This window comes from Oryctolagus cuniculus, chromosome 18 (genome assembly GCF_051225735.1).
Source record: "Oryctolagus cuniculus isolate XC-2025 breed Fujian yellow rabbit chromosome 18, ASM5122573v1, whole genome shotgun sequence".
NCBI classification, from domain to species: domain Eukaryota; kingdom Metazoa; phylum Chordata; class Mammalia; order Lagomorpha; family Leporidae; genus Oryctolagus; species Oryctolagus cuniculus.
In genome coordinates, this window is record NC_142884.1 from 70,217,745 (window position 1) to 70,230,841 (window position 13,097).

A 13,097-nucleotide genomic window follows, 5' to 3' on the forward strand; every position below is an offset into this window, starting at 1 on the left:
CTTGTCTCTGATGGCTTGATTTCTTCAGGTCCCTATGGTCCCTATCTAAAGATCTCCTTCTCTTGTCTGCCTTCTCACTCATAAGAACAGCTAGATCTTCCCTCCCCAGGGCCCACCAGGTAAAGGGATTCCATAAATATTCACTGCCAGTGCTAACTACTTGTAACCATGAGGGAACAGAACTCCAAAGGGGAGATCACACCATCTTGCTTGCAGAGGATTCTGGGATACGCCAGCAGAGCATCCTGGAGGACCCTTGCGCTCACTCTTCCGGCTGCTAGAGAGATGGCTGCTGACAGCGCGTGGCCAGGGCCTCCTGAGCAGTGACCCTCAGCCGAAGGAAGCTGCCTTGCCCAAGATTCACCTGGGAACAGCCCAATCCCTTGCCTTGATTCAGAATTATTCAAGCCACCCTGCTGGCTCAGGAACTGGCCTCAGCTTCTCCCTGTGCCCAGGTGCATCCCTCACCCCACCCTGTCCTGCTGAATTCCCGGTTAGATCTCAGGGTCTGCCTCGCTAGGAATCTGACCTATGACCCCTTCCTTGTGTGATGAAGACGATGATGATGGTGACGACGGTGCTGACAGAAGTTGCTTGTCATGGAGTACTTACTCTGGGGATTTACTGTTTTATAGTTACTGTCACCCTTAATCCACATGGCGCCCTATTGACTGGGTACACTACCTTCCTGTTTCTGAGATGAAAAATGTGAGGTCCAATTTTCAGCCTACCCTGAGGATGAGGCAAGAAGCTAAAGCGAACTTAGCTTTGGTGACTGCAGAAGATAGCTCTGTGGAAATTCTTTCTGGGTGTTAATATATTTGTAATTAAAAGAGCATACCTATTTATGGGGTACCATTGATATTTCAATACAAGAGCACACTATGCAGTGTCCAGGGCAAACAGATCTCTCTCCTCAAACACTGAACATTTCCTTTTGGCGAAAACATCAAAAATCTTACCTGCTAGGGGTTTTCATGGTTACTTAGAAATATGCAGTATATTAGCATTCTGATAATCACCCTACTGTGTGATAGAACTCCAGAACCCATATGTAGAGTGTTAACAAAAGGTGATCACATAGAATTTAAAAGTATAATGGCGGCTGTCAGAGGCTGAGGAGGGAGAAACAGGGGAAGGTTGATTAGTGGGTCCTAAATTTTAGTTTTGATATGAGGAAGAAGTTCTAGGGTTGATGTTTTGACTTCACTATTATTTTACATATTAGCACAAATCCTGATGGCTGTGTAAGCACTTTATCTATATGCAATAAAACCATACATCACATTGTATTACAATTAGTTGTTTTTAGGCCGGCGCCATGGCTCACTTGGCTAATCCTATGCCTGCAGCGCTGGCACCCCAGGTTCTAGTCCCGGTCAGGGCGCTGGATTCTGTCCTGGTTTCTCCTCTTCCAGTCCAGCTCTCTGCTGTGGCCCAGGAAAGGAGTGAAGGATGGCCCAAGTGCTTGGGCCCTGCACCCACATGGGAGACCAGGAAGAAGCACCTGGCTCCTGGCTTCGGAATGGCATAGCTCCGGCCATAGCGGCCATTTGGGGGGTGAACCAATGGAATGAAGACCTTTCTCTCTGTCTCTCTCACTGTCTAACTCTGTCAAAAAAATAAAAAAGTGGTCTTGACAGGTCATCGAAAAGGCCACCTATTTCCAGGATGCAGGTACATCCTGAGAGTGACGATGGGAGACCAGGAGGAAGCACCTGGCTCCTGGCTTCAGATCGGTGCAGCGCGCTGGCCATAGTGGTCATTTGGGGCGTGAACCAATGGAAAAGGAAGACCTTTCTCTCTGTCTCTCTCTCTCTCACTGTCTAACTCTGCCTGTCCAAAAAAAAAAAAAAAAAACAATTAGCTGTTTTTAAAATTTAAGTTTATTTATTTTTTTATTTGAAAGACAGTTATAGAGAGGCAGAGGCAGAGAGAGCGAGAGAGAGGACTTCCATCTGCTGGTTCACTCCCCAGATGGCCGTAACTGCCAGAGCTGCACGGATCCGAAGCCAGGAGCCAGGAGCCAGGAGCTTCTTCCTTGTCTCCCATGTGGGTGCAGGGGCCCAAAGCCTTGGGCCTTCTTCTACTGCTTTCCTAGGCACATATGCAGGGAGATGGATCAGAAGTGGAATAGTTGAGACTGGAACCAGCGCCTGTATGGGATGCTGGCACTGCAGGCAGTGGCTTTACCCACTATGCCACAGTGCCTACCCCTATAATTAGCTTTTATGATTATGTTTCTCCAGGAGAATTTTTCACTTGTTAACTTTGAGTGCCCAGTACCTACTTTACTGCTCAATGTAGAGTAAACACTCCATGTGCCACTGGCTTGGAGAGGGCCTGTCCTTGGGAAAATGGAGTGATGACATCTCAAAAGGAAAGCAAAGTGCAGTAGTCATGAGCCTAGGCCTCGGGTTCACATGGCTGGCTTTCACTCCTTGACTTTGTGAACCTCACTGTGCCACATGGAGTTTGGTTCTCTGTGAAATGGGGGTCACATCACTTGTCTCTCAGCATTGTTCATGGTTTTATAAAACTAGATGATATCTTGCACACGAAGCACTTACCATCATGCCTCATACATAGCAAGTATGCCCAAAAAGTTATTGATTGTGATTACCAATCACAAATCAATTCCTTTTCTCCCTAGTCTCGGTCATCAGAAAAATTAGAATGAGGGTTTCCAGATTTCTGCTGGGTTCTTGTTGCGGGGAGGGTCTCTACCCACAAGCTCTGTGTGAGAGCCCTTCTGGCACGTTTGTCATGGGGACTCTTAGAGCAGTCCTCTGCAGCCCTTACAGCGAGGGGAACGTGTGCCCAGGCTAAAGAGGCACTCAGAACTGGGCCTGGGATCTGCACAGTTAGAAAACAAATACATGCCTTGATGATCCTGACATGTGTCCCCAAAATGATGGACCGAGGCTCAGTCAAGCCACACTGCCCACTGCTCAGCCCTTGCTAGTGTGGCAGGGAGGGAACTGAACGCTGCTGCCCCAGAATGAAGCCTCCTGTCCTCCACGGGGCCCTTAGTTCACGTGAGTTCAAGTGTTGGGAAGATATTTCATAGCATCAAAGAGCTTATGGGTCGAATGAACTTCGAATGCCAGCTACCCTTAGGTTTTAAATTCTTTCCACAATCTTCACAAATAACCTTAGTAACAAGAATGTGATGGCCTATCTGATATTTTTTTCAGCAACTTTCACATAGGAGCCAATGGCCTGATAACCACATTTTGCAGAGGATAAAAATCCAGGAGGGTTGTGCCAATTTTTGGATGAAGGAATTAGGATCTAAGAAAGAGACAGATGAATTGGAATGATGAACCTAATCTAATAAAAACTACATTTAACCAGAGTGAGCATAATCTTCTGGACTAGGATCAAAAAATTCAACTGTCCTAGAGGACAAAGAGAGAGCTTTTCATTTTCATATCCATTTAATCATCTATTAATTTTTACCCTGTCTCATTCTGGAAGGAACTTGCCTTAGTTTTGAAAGAAATGATAGATCAGTGATTCTATAAGAATGGTCAGGAACTCAGGGAGGGGTCCAAAACTTCGTGTTTATCAAGCCTCCTGGGAATGTAAATGTACAGTGAAGTTTGAAAACCTACTTCAGGGCTGGCCCTGTGCTGCACCGACTGGGCTGCCACTAGCAACACTGACATCTCCTATGAACGCTGGTTCAAGTCCTGGCTGCTCCACTTCTGATCCAGTTCCGTGCCAATGCACTTGGGAAAGCAGTGGAAGATGGCCAAGTGATTGGGCTCCTGTACCTACACTGGAGACCCTGATGAAGCTTCAGCCTCCTGGCTTTGGCCTGGCCCAGACCTGGTCATTGCAGCCATTTAAGGAGTCAAACTGTGGATGGAAGATCTCTTTCCCTGTCTCTCCTTATCTGTCTCTCTAACTCTGCCTTTCAAATAAGTAAAATAAATCTTTTAAAAAATCGCTTTACTGGTAAGATTTCTAAATGGAAACTCTAAAGCATTCAGAACTTTAAATGAAATAGAAAGTAGAGCATTAAAGTAATATAAAGGATAAATAACCCAAATTTGGCTCAGAGTTTTCTAATAGTCAATGCAAAAACAAAACAAAACAAAATAAAACAAAATTTATAAAAAACCCTCACCAGTTTATGTAGTGAGTTATGTTGGGCCTGTAAGATCCATACAACTAATCCACATGCTGAGATTTGAGGAAGAATTTTTCTATTCATAAAGAAGCAAAAATGAGTAAATAAAAAATGACATGCTCAATGATATCATTCAATAATAAAACACTGGATTTCTGAAGATTATTTCTTTGGTAATGGGTCTCTTAATTGGGCCAATGATGGGGCAAAGTGTGGGATTCTACTGAGCATAAGATCAAAGTATATGATGAGGCTCTATGGTCTGTGTCTATAAGAAGTAGGTTGTGGGGAGAAGGAAATTTCCATTCACAATGTTGTGTGGCAATGTTTTGATGCCCACGGTCAATGCTGAGGATACTGGCAAGCTGAGAAAGGACAGGATGGCAAGAGACCTAAACTCCCTGGAGATGAGCAACCCTCGCCTTCCTTTCACTAGGAGAATAGAAGCCAACGGATCTTCTCCATGGCTACTTCTCTCTTTGCTCAGCTCCTTGCTTGGGCCAATTTTCATCTCAGATTGGAACACTAATCAACTATAGTTGTGCTCATTCTTTTCCCATCCACTTAGTGGTGTCTTTTAAGAAATCATTTGTGTCTTCATTTGATATTATTAGCATATCAAAAACAACAAACTTTGGGGACAAGAACACAGAGCAGCCTACCATTGTGTATAGCCAACAGAATGACACTCTTGTGGTCAACTATGGACGTCATATGAAAAGGGCTGAGTCCCCATTTGTGGCACCTGCTATCTGATCTTGGATGAGCTGAGCTTCACCTTTCTTCTGTATGTAATGGAGATTAAAATGCTCCACATCTTAATACCGAGCATGTAGCATCATCAGGGAGCAACATTTGTTGGCGTTGGCAGAATATGAAATGAAGACAACTGAACATCTCTCATGAGACTTTATAGAATGACATTGCTAGCTTAATAGATGACAGAAAAGAAAGTACAGAGAACAGGGGCCACAGCTGGGTTTCAGCTTCTACAGAGAGGCAAAGCACACGTGTAGTGGTCACTCATCAAGCCTTTCTCCCTATCGACCTGTATTTCTATTTCAGAGGGTATTTTAAGCAGAGCCCACAAGAAGAACCATCATGTGAACACAGTATGAGCTGAGGGTTCGGCAATTCAGCCAAGGTCCACAGCCAACCGGTGGCAGTGCAGGGACTGAAACCCACGCATCTACATCTGTTTCCTTCTACATTTTCCTTTTAGTCTCATCTTGAAGTTGTTGACTTTAGTAACATTTGATGCACTTGCATATGAATGCATTTGACATTTCATGGTGTCATGTGATATATAATAAACAAGGAGTTTGAAGACTTTGAACTCAAGTCTCAGCCTTGTTATATACTAACTGTGTGTTTCTGGCAAGTCATTTAGCTTATGTGAGTCATAATGTTCACATTATTTCATGGGAATAATGATATCTGCACTATTTTGTGGGAATTGGTACAAAGTTCAGTGAGATCTGTATGAAAACACACTGCAAAACTATGCTAAGCTATCAAAGGTAAGGGATTTAAGAAAACAGTTACACTTGCACTTATACAGCTAGTTTAAGTGTTATGCTATGGAAATATAGGGAAAATAGCAAAGGGACTGTCCACAAATTTCATTATCTTCTGTCACAAATCAGGGACCATATCTATCCTGTGTTTTGAGTTTTTCATGATCCCTTCCTCAAACCTCTGCCTTCATTTCTTCCAAATGCTGTGTCTCAGTAATAACCCTTTAAAACCAGCCTCTGACTAATAATTCTGTATGGAGAGAAAAATAAAAGTCATATGTTATTTATTACAATGATACCAATCTGAGAAAAATAAGAACACCTAGCAGAACATTATGTCATGTACTTTTCAACATTCTTTTTTGCAATGATCTTAAATGTTGAAGAGTTACATAAAAATTAAGAGAGACATCTGAAGATTACCACTATGTGTGCCTGAGTCACCAGGTATAGTCATTGCCACCCCCAAAATAATTCCAGGTAAAAATCACATTATCTTAGTGAATACTGGCAAATATAATTATGAAGATACATGGCTTAATACACCCCCCACCACCACCACACTTCTTTTTTTCTGCTGCAGTGGAAAAACTAAAATGAAAGTATTAGGCCCAAGCTGAAGTCCATGGTTTTACCATTCACTGTCTATATGGCCATGGGCAGGTAACTTAACATCTCTAAACAATTGTTATTTGTTTTATCTTGAAAAAAAAAAAGTGGAAGTGGAGTCAATAACACCTGTCCCCATGGGTGACTGGTGTTGGTATTTGCTTCCGTTTGATGGATCAGATCACACAAGTTAGCCAAGCAAAGAGGTTGTAACACCGACATGCATGTGAACCGACAAAGGACCCCATGGAAATCAGAGAGCAGGAGTCCTGATGGAGCTGGGCCTCACCATGTTTACAGCCTGGATCCTCCCGTTCTATGTAACACGGCAATGGGAATCTGTACAGCCTCAACCCCACGCAGGCTGCTGGGTCAGTTCCGCTGCTCTTCATCATGCTTCTCTCTTTTCTTTTGCTTCTCTCACTATTCTCATTTTCAGTTAAACCTCCCCAGAGCTCAGCCAGCCAGTTCTCCAGCTCAGTTCCTCCCCGACACGCTTTCTGTCACAAAATGGCTCGCCTGCTGTGTTTCTCAACTCACAGTTTTCAACAGAGCATCCAGGTCTGGGCCAGATCGTCCGTTCGTTCATGGGTGTTGAGGAACAGGCTGCTCCTGAGATCAGGAATGGCCACTCCCCAGTACTGGGCCCACCACTGGTGAAATCAGCTGCTGACAGTGAGAAGAGATAAGGAGTTAGGGAAGCTTTGGACATGAGCCCTCAGCCAGCTATGGGAAGAGAAGTTCCCATAAAGAGGAGGCAGAGTATGTTGGGTGAGGGCTCAAATTCTAGACATGGCTGAAACTAAAATCCCTTCTGACATTTTCTAAAGATGTTACATGAAGCACATCACTTAAGCTCCCTGGCTCTCAGTTTTCTTATCTGAAAAATGGATGTGATAGGCTATGGCTCATAGGAGTATCACTGAGCCTTTGAAAATGAAACTAAAGTCATTAGCACAGGTCCTGCCACAAATGAATCTGTCAGCCAAATGCTAGGTCCATCACACCTAGAGCAGCGGTGTAGTTGGGCACCACGAAACAGGTCCCGTGACAACGGTTCACCTCCTCAGTGTTGCAGTCAACAGCTCTAACCCATCGTCACTCTCAGGATGGACCTGCATCCTGGAAATAGGTGGCCTTTTCAATGACCTGTCAGGACCACTTTTTTTTTTTTTATTTTATTTGACAGATAGAGTTAGACAATGAGAGAGAGAGACAGAGAGAAAGGTCTTCATTCCATTGGTTCACCCCCCAAATGGCCACTACAGCCAGAGCTATGCCGATCCGAAGCCAGGAGCCAGGTGCTTCTCCTGGTCTCTCATGCGGGTGCAGGGCCCAAGCACTTGGGCCATCCTCCACTGCCTTCCCAGGCCACAGCAGAGAGCTGGACTGGAAGAGGAGTAACCGGGCCTAGAACCCAGCGCCCATATGGGAAGCCAGCGCCGCAGGTGGAGGATTAACCAAGTGAGCCACGGCGCCGGTCAGGACCACTTTTATAAAGTCAGTCTCAGCCTGTGTCCCTGAGAGTAAGCAGCTGGCTCTCAGTTTACGGTCAGCAGGCCCAGTGCCTGCCGGGTGGTGATTGACGACTGCTTTACAGAGCAGCCTAACAAGCGGCTGGGATGGGGCCTTCCCCAGGGGCTGCCATGTTTGCAGAACGCCAAGCCTTTCTCCATCGGGGGCTTGGGAAATCATAATGTTTCACAGAAAGAAAACCCAGAGAGCTAAAATATGCACGGAGTGAGACGCAGCGCTTGGTTTGGGCTGTTGAAATTCCTCTTATTGTCATACATGATGCTTTCTTTATTTGACTGTGTCAGAAAATGGGCCATTTTACAGAAGGTCAGTTTACAGACAGAGTTTTCCCATGTCAGCTCAGAGACTATTTTTAACTTTTTTTTAAATGGGAGTCTTTCAGAAACACACTTCTGCCTTCTAAAATAGAATTTAAAAGCTAAGATCTATTGAATGCATACCTGGCACCATGATTAAGTGCTTTTCTTATTATTTTTCACAACAACCCTGTGAGTGGGTACTACCATAACCCCATCCTCCTTACAGGTGAGACAATTGAGGCACAGAAGAGTTAGCCAACTTATCCAAGGTTACATGAAGTAGAAGAGGTGGACTTAGGATTTGTATTCAGGTGTCTCCAAGATTTTAAGAAATTGTCCATGTTATTGGGGGACATGTTGATTAATAAATGGCCTGAATAACTATTAACTATCAAAGTACCTCTGGGAGTCTATATATACACATTATAGAAATATATTCAGGCCAGTGCCATGGCTCAATAGGCTAATCCTCCACCTGCGGCGCCGGCACACCGGGTTCTAGTCCCGGTCAGGGCACTGGATTCTGTCCCGGTTGCCCCTCTTCCAGGCCAGCTCTCTGCTGTGGCCCAGGAGTGCAGTGGAGGATGGCCCAAGTGCTTGGGCCCTGCACCCCATGGGAGACCAGGATAAGTACCTGGCTCCTGCCTTCGGATCAGTGTGGTGCGCTGGTCACGGCGGCCATTTGAGGGTGAACCAACGGCTAAAAGGAAGACCTCTCTCTCTGTCTCTCTCTCTCACTGTCCACTCTGCCTGTTAAAAATAAATAAATAAATAAATAAAAAAAGAAACGTATTCACAGCCGGTGCTGTGATATACTGGGTAAAGCTGCCGCCTGCAGTGCCGGCTTCCTATCTGGGCACGGGTTCGAGTCTCAGTTGCTCTGCTTCCAATTCAGCTCTCTGCAATGGTCTGGAGAAGCAGTGGAGGATGATCCAAATCCCTGGGCCCCTGCACCTGCCTGGTAGACCCGGAAGAAGCTCTTGACTTCAGATTGGCTCAGCTTCTGCCGTTGTGGCCATTTGGGGAGTGAACCAGTGAATGGAAGACCTCTCTCTCTCTCCCTCCCTCTCTTTGCTTCTCTGTAACTCTTCCTTTCAAATACCTAAATCTTAAAATATAAAAAAGTAGCTCAAATCATCTTGGAAAGGAAGCTGTGGCTAGGTGCTGATAGAGCTTTGTGGGGAGCAACTGGGACTAGACTGTTACTCAAATTAAGACTTATTCTATGCATCTGCTCTCCCACAATATGGCGCTGGGAGAGGAGTAAACAGCTTCTACACAGCTGCCTCCAGTTCAACCAATAAACAGCAGGACCTGCTCCTGATTGGAGGAGAGCAGCGTACTCGGCGTGTGGGTAGCAGAGTTGGGATTGGTGGAAGAGGACTATAAAGGAGGAGAGAGACCCCATGCACCGGGAACATCTGAAGGAACATCTGAGCAGCCCCCGAGAGAGCCCCGAGAGAGCCGGTGTGCCGCTCCCCCGCGGAAGTGGGGAAAGTGGCAGGGGGAACCGCCCTTCCACGGAGGTGGAAGGGACGGTAGCCAACCCGGGAAGAACCAGCAGCAAACCCGGGAAGGGCCGAGCAGACCAAAGAACAGCGCAGGGTCCTGTGTCGTTCCTCCACAAAGAGGGGGAGCGACAGAGCTTGGGTCAGAGAGAGGGGTTTGGTTTCTCTAAGCCAAGTCTGCCTTTGATGGTAGTTAATGAAGACAGTAAGTGCATCTGTTGGGAAAAACATTTATTTACAGGAATGGATTTTCCCATGTGATTAGGAAAGGAGTGTTAAATGCAATGTTCAAGAGTAGTTCTCAAAACATAAAACCGGAGCATTGGTAGCATCTCTGGCATCAAGTATGTGTGGTTTTCTGTGGAGATGATTGGATACATGTCAATGATAACTTTCTTATTTTAAAAATAATGTGTTACTGCAAAACACTGGTGATAGGCTTCTGAAAGAACACTTTGATACTCCCATATGCTTAGGGTCACGACTATTCCCACATCCATGGGGTTGTCTCCACGCTCTCTTCTTTGACGACCGTCTGCTGGGGAGCAGAATGCAGGCTTGTGATGCCTCCTGACCACTGCTGTGAGCACCCTTTATGCACGGGGCTGGCTTAAGCATGTGTGATGATCGAGGAGACATGGTTGTGTGTTCTGAGACCTTTTAAACCAGAACTCCACTCTCCTTCTCATAATTGGCTGTGGCCATTGTATCCGGCTGCTTATAACCGCTTCTTAGTTTATTTTTTACCCTTGACTAAGTGCTAGAATGTCCAACACCCAGGGTCACCAATCTGTGCTTTTAAAATAAGAGTAAACAGACTCTGAGAAAGGACAAAGGGCTCATCTTTCGAATTTGGGTGTAAACTCTGCAACTGTTGTTTTCATTGCCAGCAAAGCATTACTTGTCTGCATGGAGATAATTGAATTTTGCTTTATTGTTGACATTTAGTTAAGTGGCGTGACTATTAGGGACACTGCTAAAAAGAAAAAGGAAGAAAGGAAAGCAAGAGAAGGAAAAGGGAAGGGAAGGAAACAAATTCAGGGTGTGGCTGTTTTTGAATCGCATTTTGAAGTTTTGTCTTTATATTTGTTGTTCACAGTGGTTTAAACTTCATTGACTTGATGGTGCGACAAGGAAATATTGACAACCCTCCCAAGACTCCCCTGGTGCCAGGATTCGAGTGCTCTGGGATTGTGGAAGCTCTGGGAGACAGCGTGAAAGGCTATGAGGTAATGTGCCAGCTCTGCTGTAATCACAGATTTAAAAGGTTATGCAAAAGGTGTGTCGGAAATAACCTAGGCCACATATTATCAATATTTCTTTCTTGTTATTTGGCTTTTATTAACAATGTTTGTGATGATAGAATTTTGCAAACGTCTCATGCCTGTCTCCTATACTGTGTTGGTTGCCCCTGGTAACAATCTGATGAAATGGGCTGGACAGATCCTGTCGTTTGCCCCTTGTTCATGTTATACAGACAGTGAGTAAGAGACTCTGGTTTTGGATGAACTAAGGATTTTGGCTCCTTCCCTCTTTCATGCCTCCCATTTTCACATCACCTTAAAAATCAATTACAAAGCCCAAAATTTTGGGGGAAATGGCCTCTAAATTTTATAGCTCAGTTCCTTTAAATATTCACTTAACTGATGCACTTAGGTGAGCATTTATAAATTCCTATTTCAGGAATGGAGGAAGTAGCACTGGGGATGAAAAAGTTCTAAAAGTCAAGTAGCAACGATGCCTGAATGTGGGACATCCCTGACCACAAACTGATGGCGTTAGGGTCAGAGCAGTGGGTAACGGGGTTTATTACATTATGATGATAGCTTCTTTGCTTGTTCAATATTCTCCAGAATAGAAAAATTTTAACTTGAGAAAAGATGCATGACCCTTCCTGGTGAGATAAAGCAAATCCAGTACAATCTGATCAATAAAAACAGAAGAACTGTGGACAAGTCAGTTGTACAAAGTTGGAGTAATTTGGAGAAAAACCAGTGCAAATCAGGTCTAAGAGCTTTTGCTGATCACTAAGTTCTCCCCTGGGGAGGACAAAAGGGGCCAACATTTGAGAACAAACCACCAACTGAACCCATCAGAAGTTACCCGTTCTCAGCCTTGGCATAACCATGCAAGGTAGAGATTGATATTTTGTCCCTGCAGGTGACATTCACAAGGATTCAGTTTTTTGTGAGCTCAGAAGTATGGTGAGCAGTCATAGCAACTGGATTCAAGGCACTGTAACCTTTTTACGCTTCCCATAATCTCATGATCTTTTCTTCTGGTCCCAGCCCCCAAATGCTGCAATATTAAGTGGAGGAAAGGAAGAAGAATTCTATGTACTGCAAAGCCAAAGTGCCCTTGGAATTGAATTGGAGTCTGCTTCTCAGATTCAATGCGTCTAAGCCTCAATGTACTCTGAAAATATTGATGTGCTCCAAATTCATTTTGATGACTTTCTGGAAATCTCATTCCATTTATCAGTATTTTTGGTCAATAGTTTACAGATAATACAGCAGAAAAATATTGAGAAAGAAGAAGAAAACTATCTCTTCCTTTCCCTTCACAGAATTTACATTGTCTGTCCCCAGGTAGGAAACCTAACCAGCAGCATACCATCTCTCTCTCTCGCTCTCCCTCTCTCTCTCTGTCTCACGCTCTCCCTCTCTCTCTCTCTCTCTCAGTGCTGCAGATAAGAAAGACTGTCTGCCTCTCACTCCTACACATGGCCCCAGATGAAAGAATCAGACTACTCACTCTAACTTTGAGCAATGAATAGTCAAATACTTTATAATACAACAGTAAACAGTGATGCTGCAAACTTGGTTTAGAGGGAGATCTTACTATACTTGCTTATGTATGTTTTCCTTTAAATACGATTTATCTTCTGCTGGTTAGCCCTGCAAGTTACTATCCATCCCACCCTTCAAGCCCTTTCTTTTCCAATGACTTGCAGCTGCACAAGCAAATGAAAGAAGCCACCTACACCATTTCCAGTCGGGGTGGAACAGGGGAGAAAACCAATCCTAATATTCCCCCTACAATTTTGACTTCAGATTTTCAATCATGTTGGAGATGAGAATCCACGCAGCAGCACACTAAATAGCTTTCCCGGTTTGATCAATTGCAAGAGGATTGAAAAGTTGTTGCCTGAGGCCCAGAAGCAAAGGAGTAATTTGGGCTCATTCACTCAGGACTGATTTCTTTTTCTTAGCAGAACCCAATAATGATGTGAACTGGATATATATTACAGGTGCCTGCCTCTAGACTTGGAAGCTGGGGCCGATCCTATGGCTTAGCCACCATTTGCCATTTTGATAATGAAATGGAAATGATGAAGCAAAATTGAATGAGAGACTCAGGCGTGGTCTGCCCTGCTGTGATGGCCACTCCACCACTGCAAGGTGTTGGAAATACTCTGTCCATCACACTCCGCATTGGTACTTGAGGCCATCAGCTACCCAACAGCATTGTGCCCATGTCTGGGTTTTCA

General features: G+C 44.6%; 1 protein-coding gene across 1 annotated transcript in view; it reads left to right on the top strand.

Annotated features, from left to right (window-relative positions):
- The window catches only part of VAT1L (vesicle amine transport 1 like), a 169,937-nt gene that overhangs the window by 16,778 nt on the left and 140,062 nt on the right, over window positions 1-13,097 (top strand). The window contains exon 2 of the mRNA XM_008257643.5: window positions 10,707-10,836. Within this exon, the coding sequence (XP_008255865.1) occupies window positions 10,707-10,836 (130 nt within the window). The remainder of the gene's footprint in view (window positions 1-10,706; window positions 10,837-13,097) is intronic.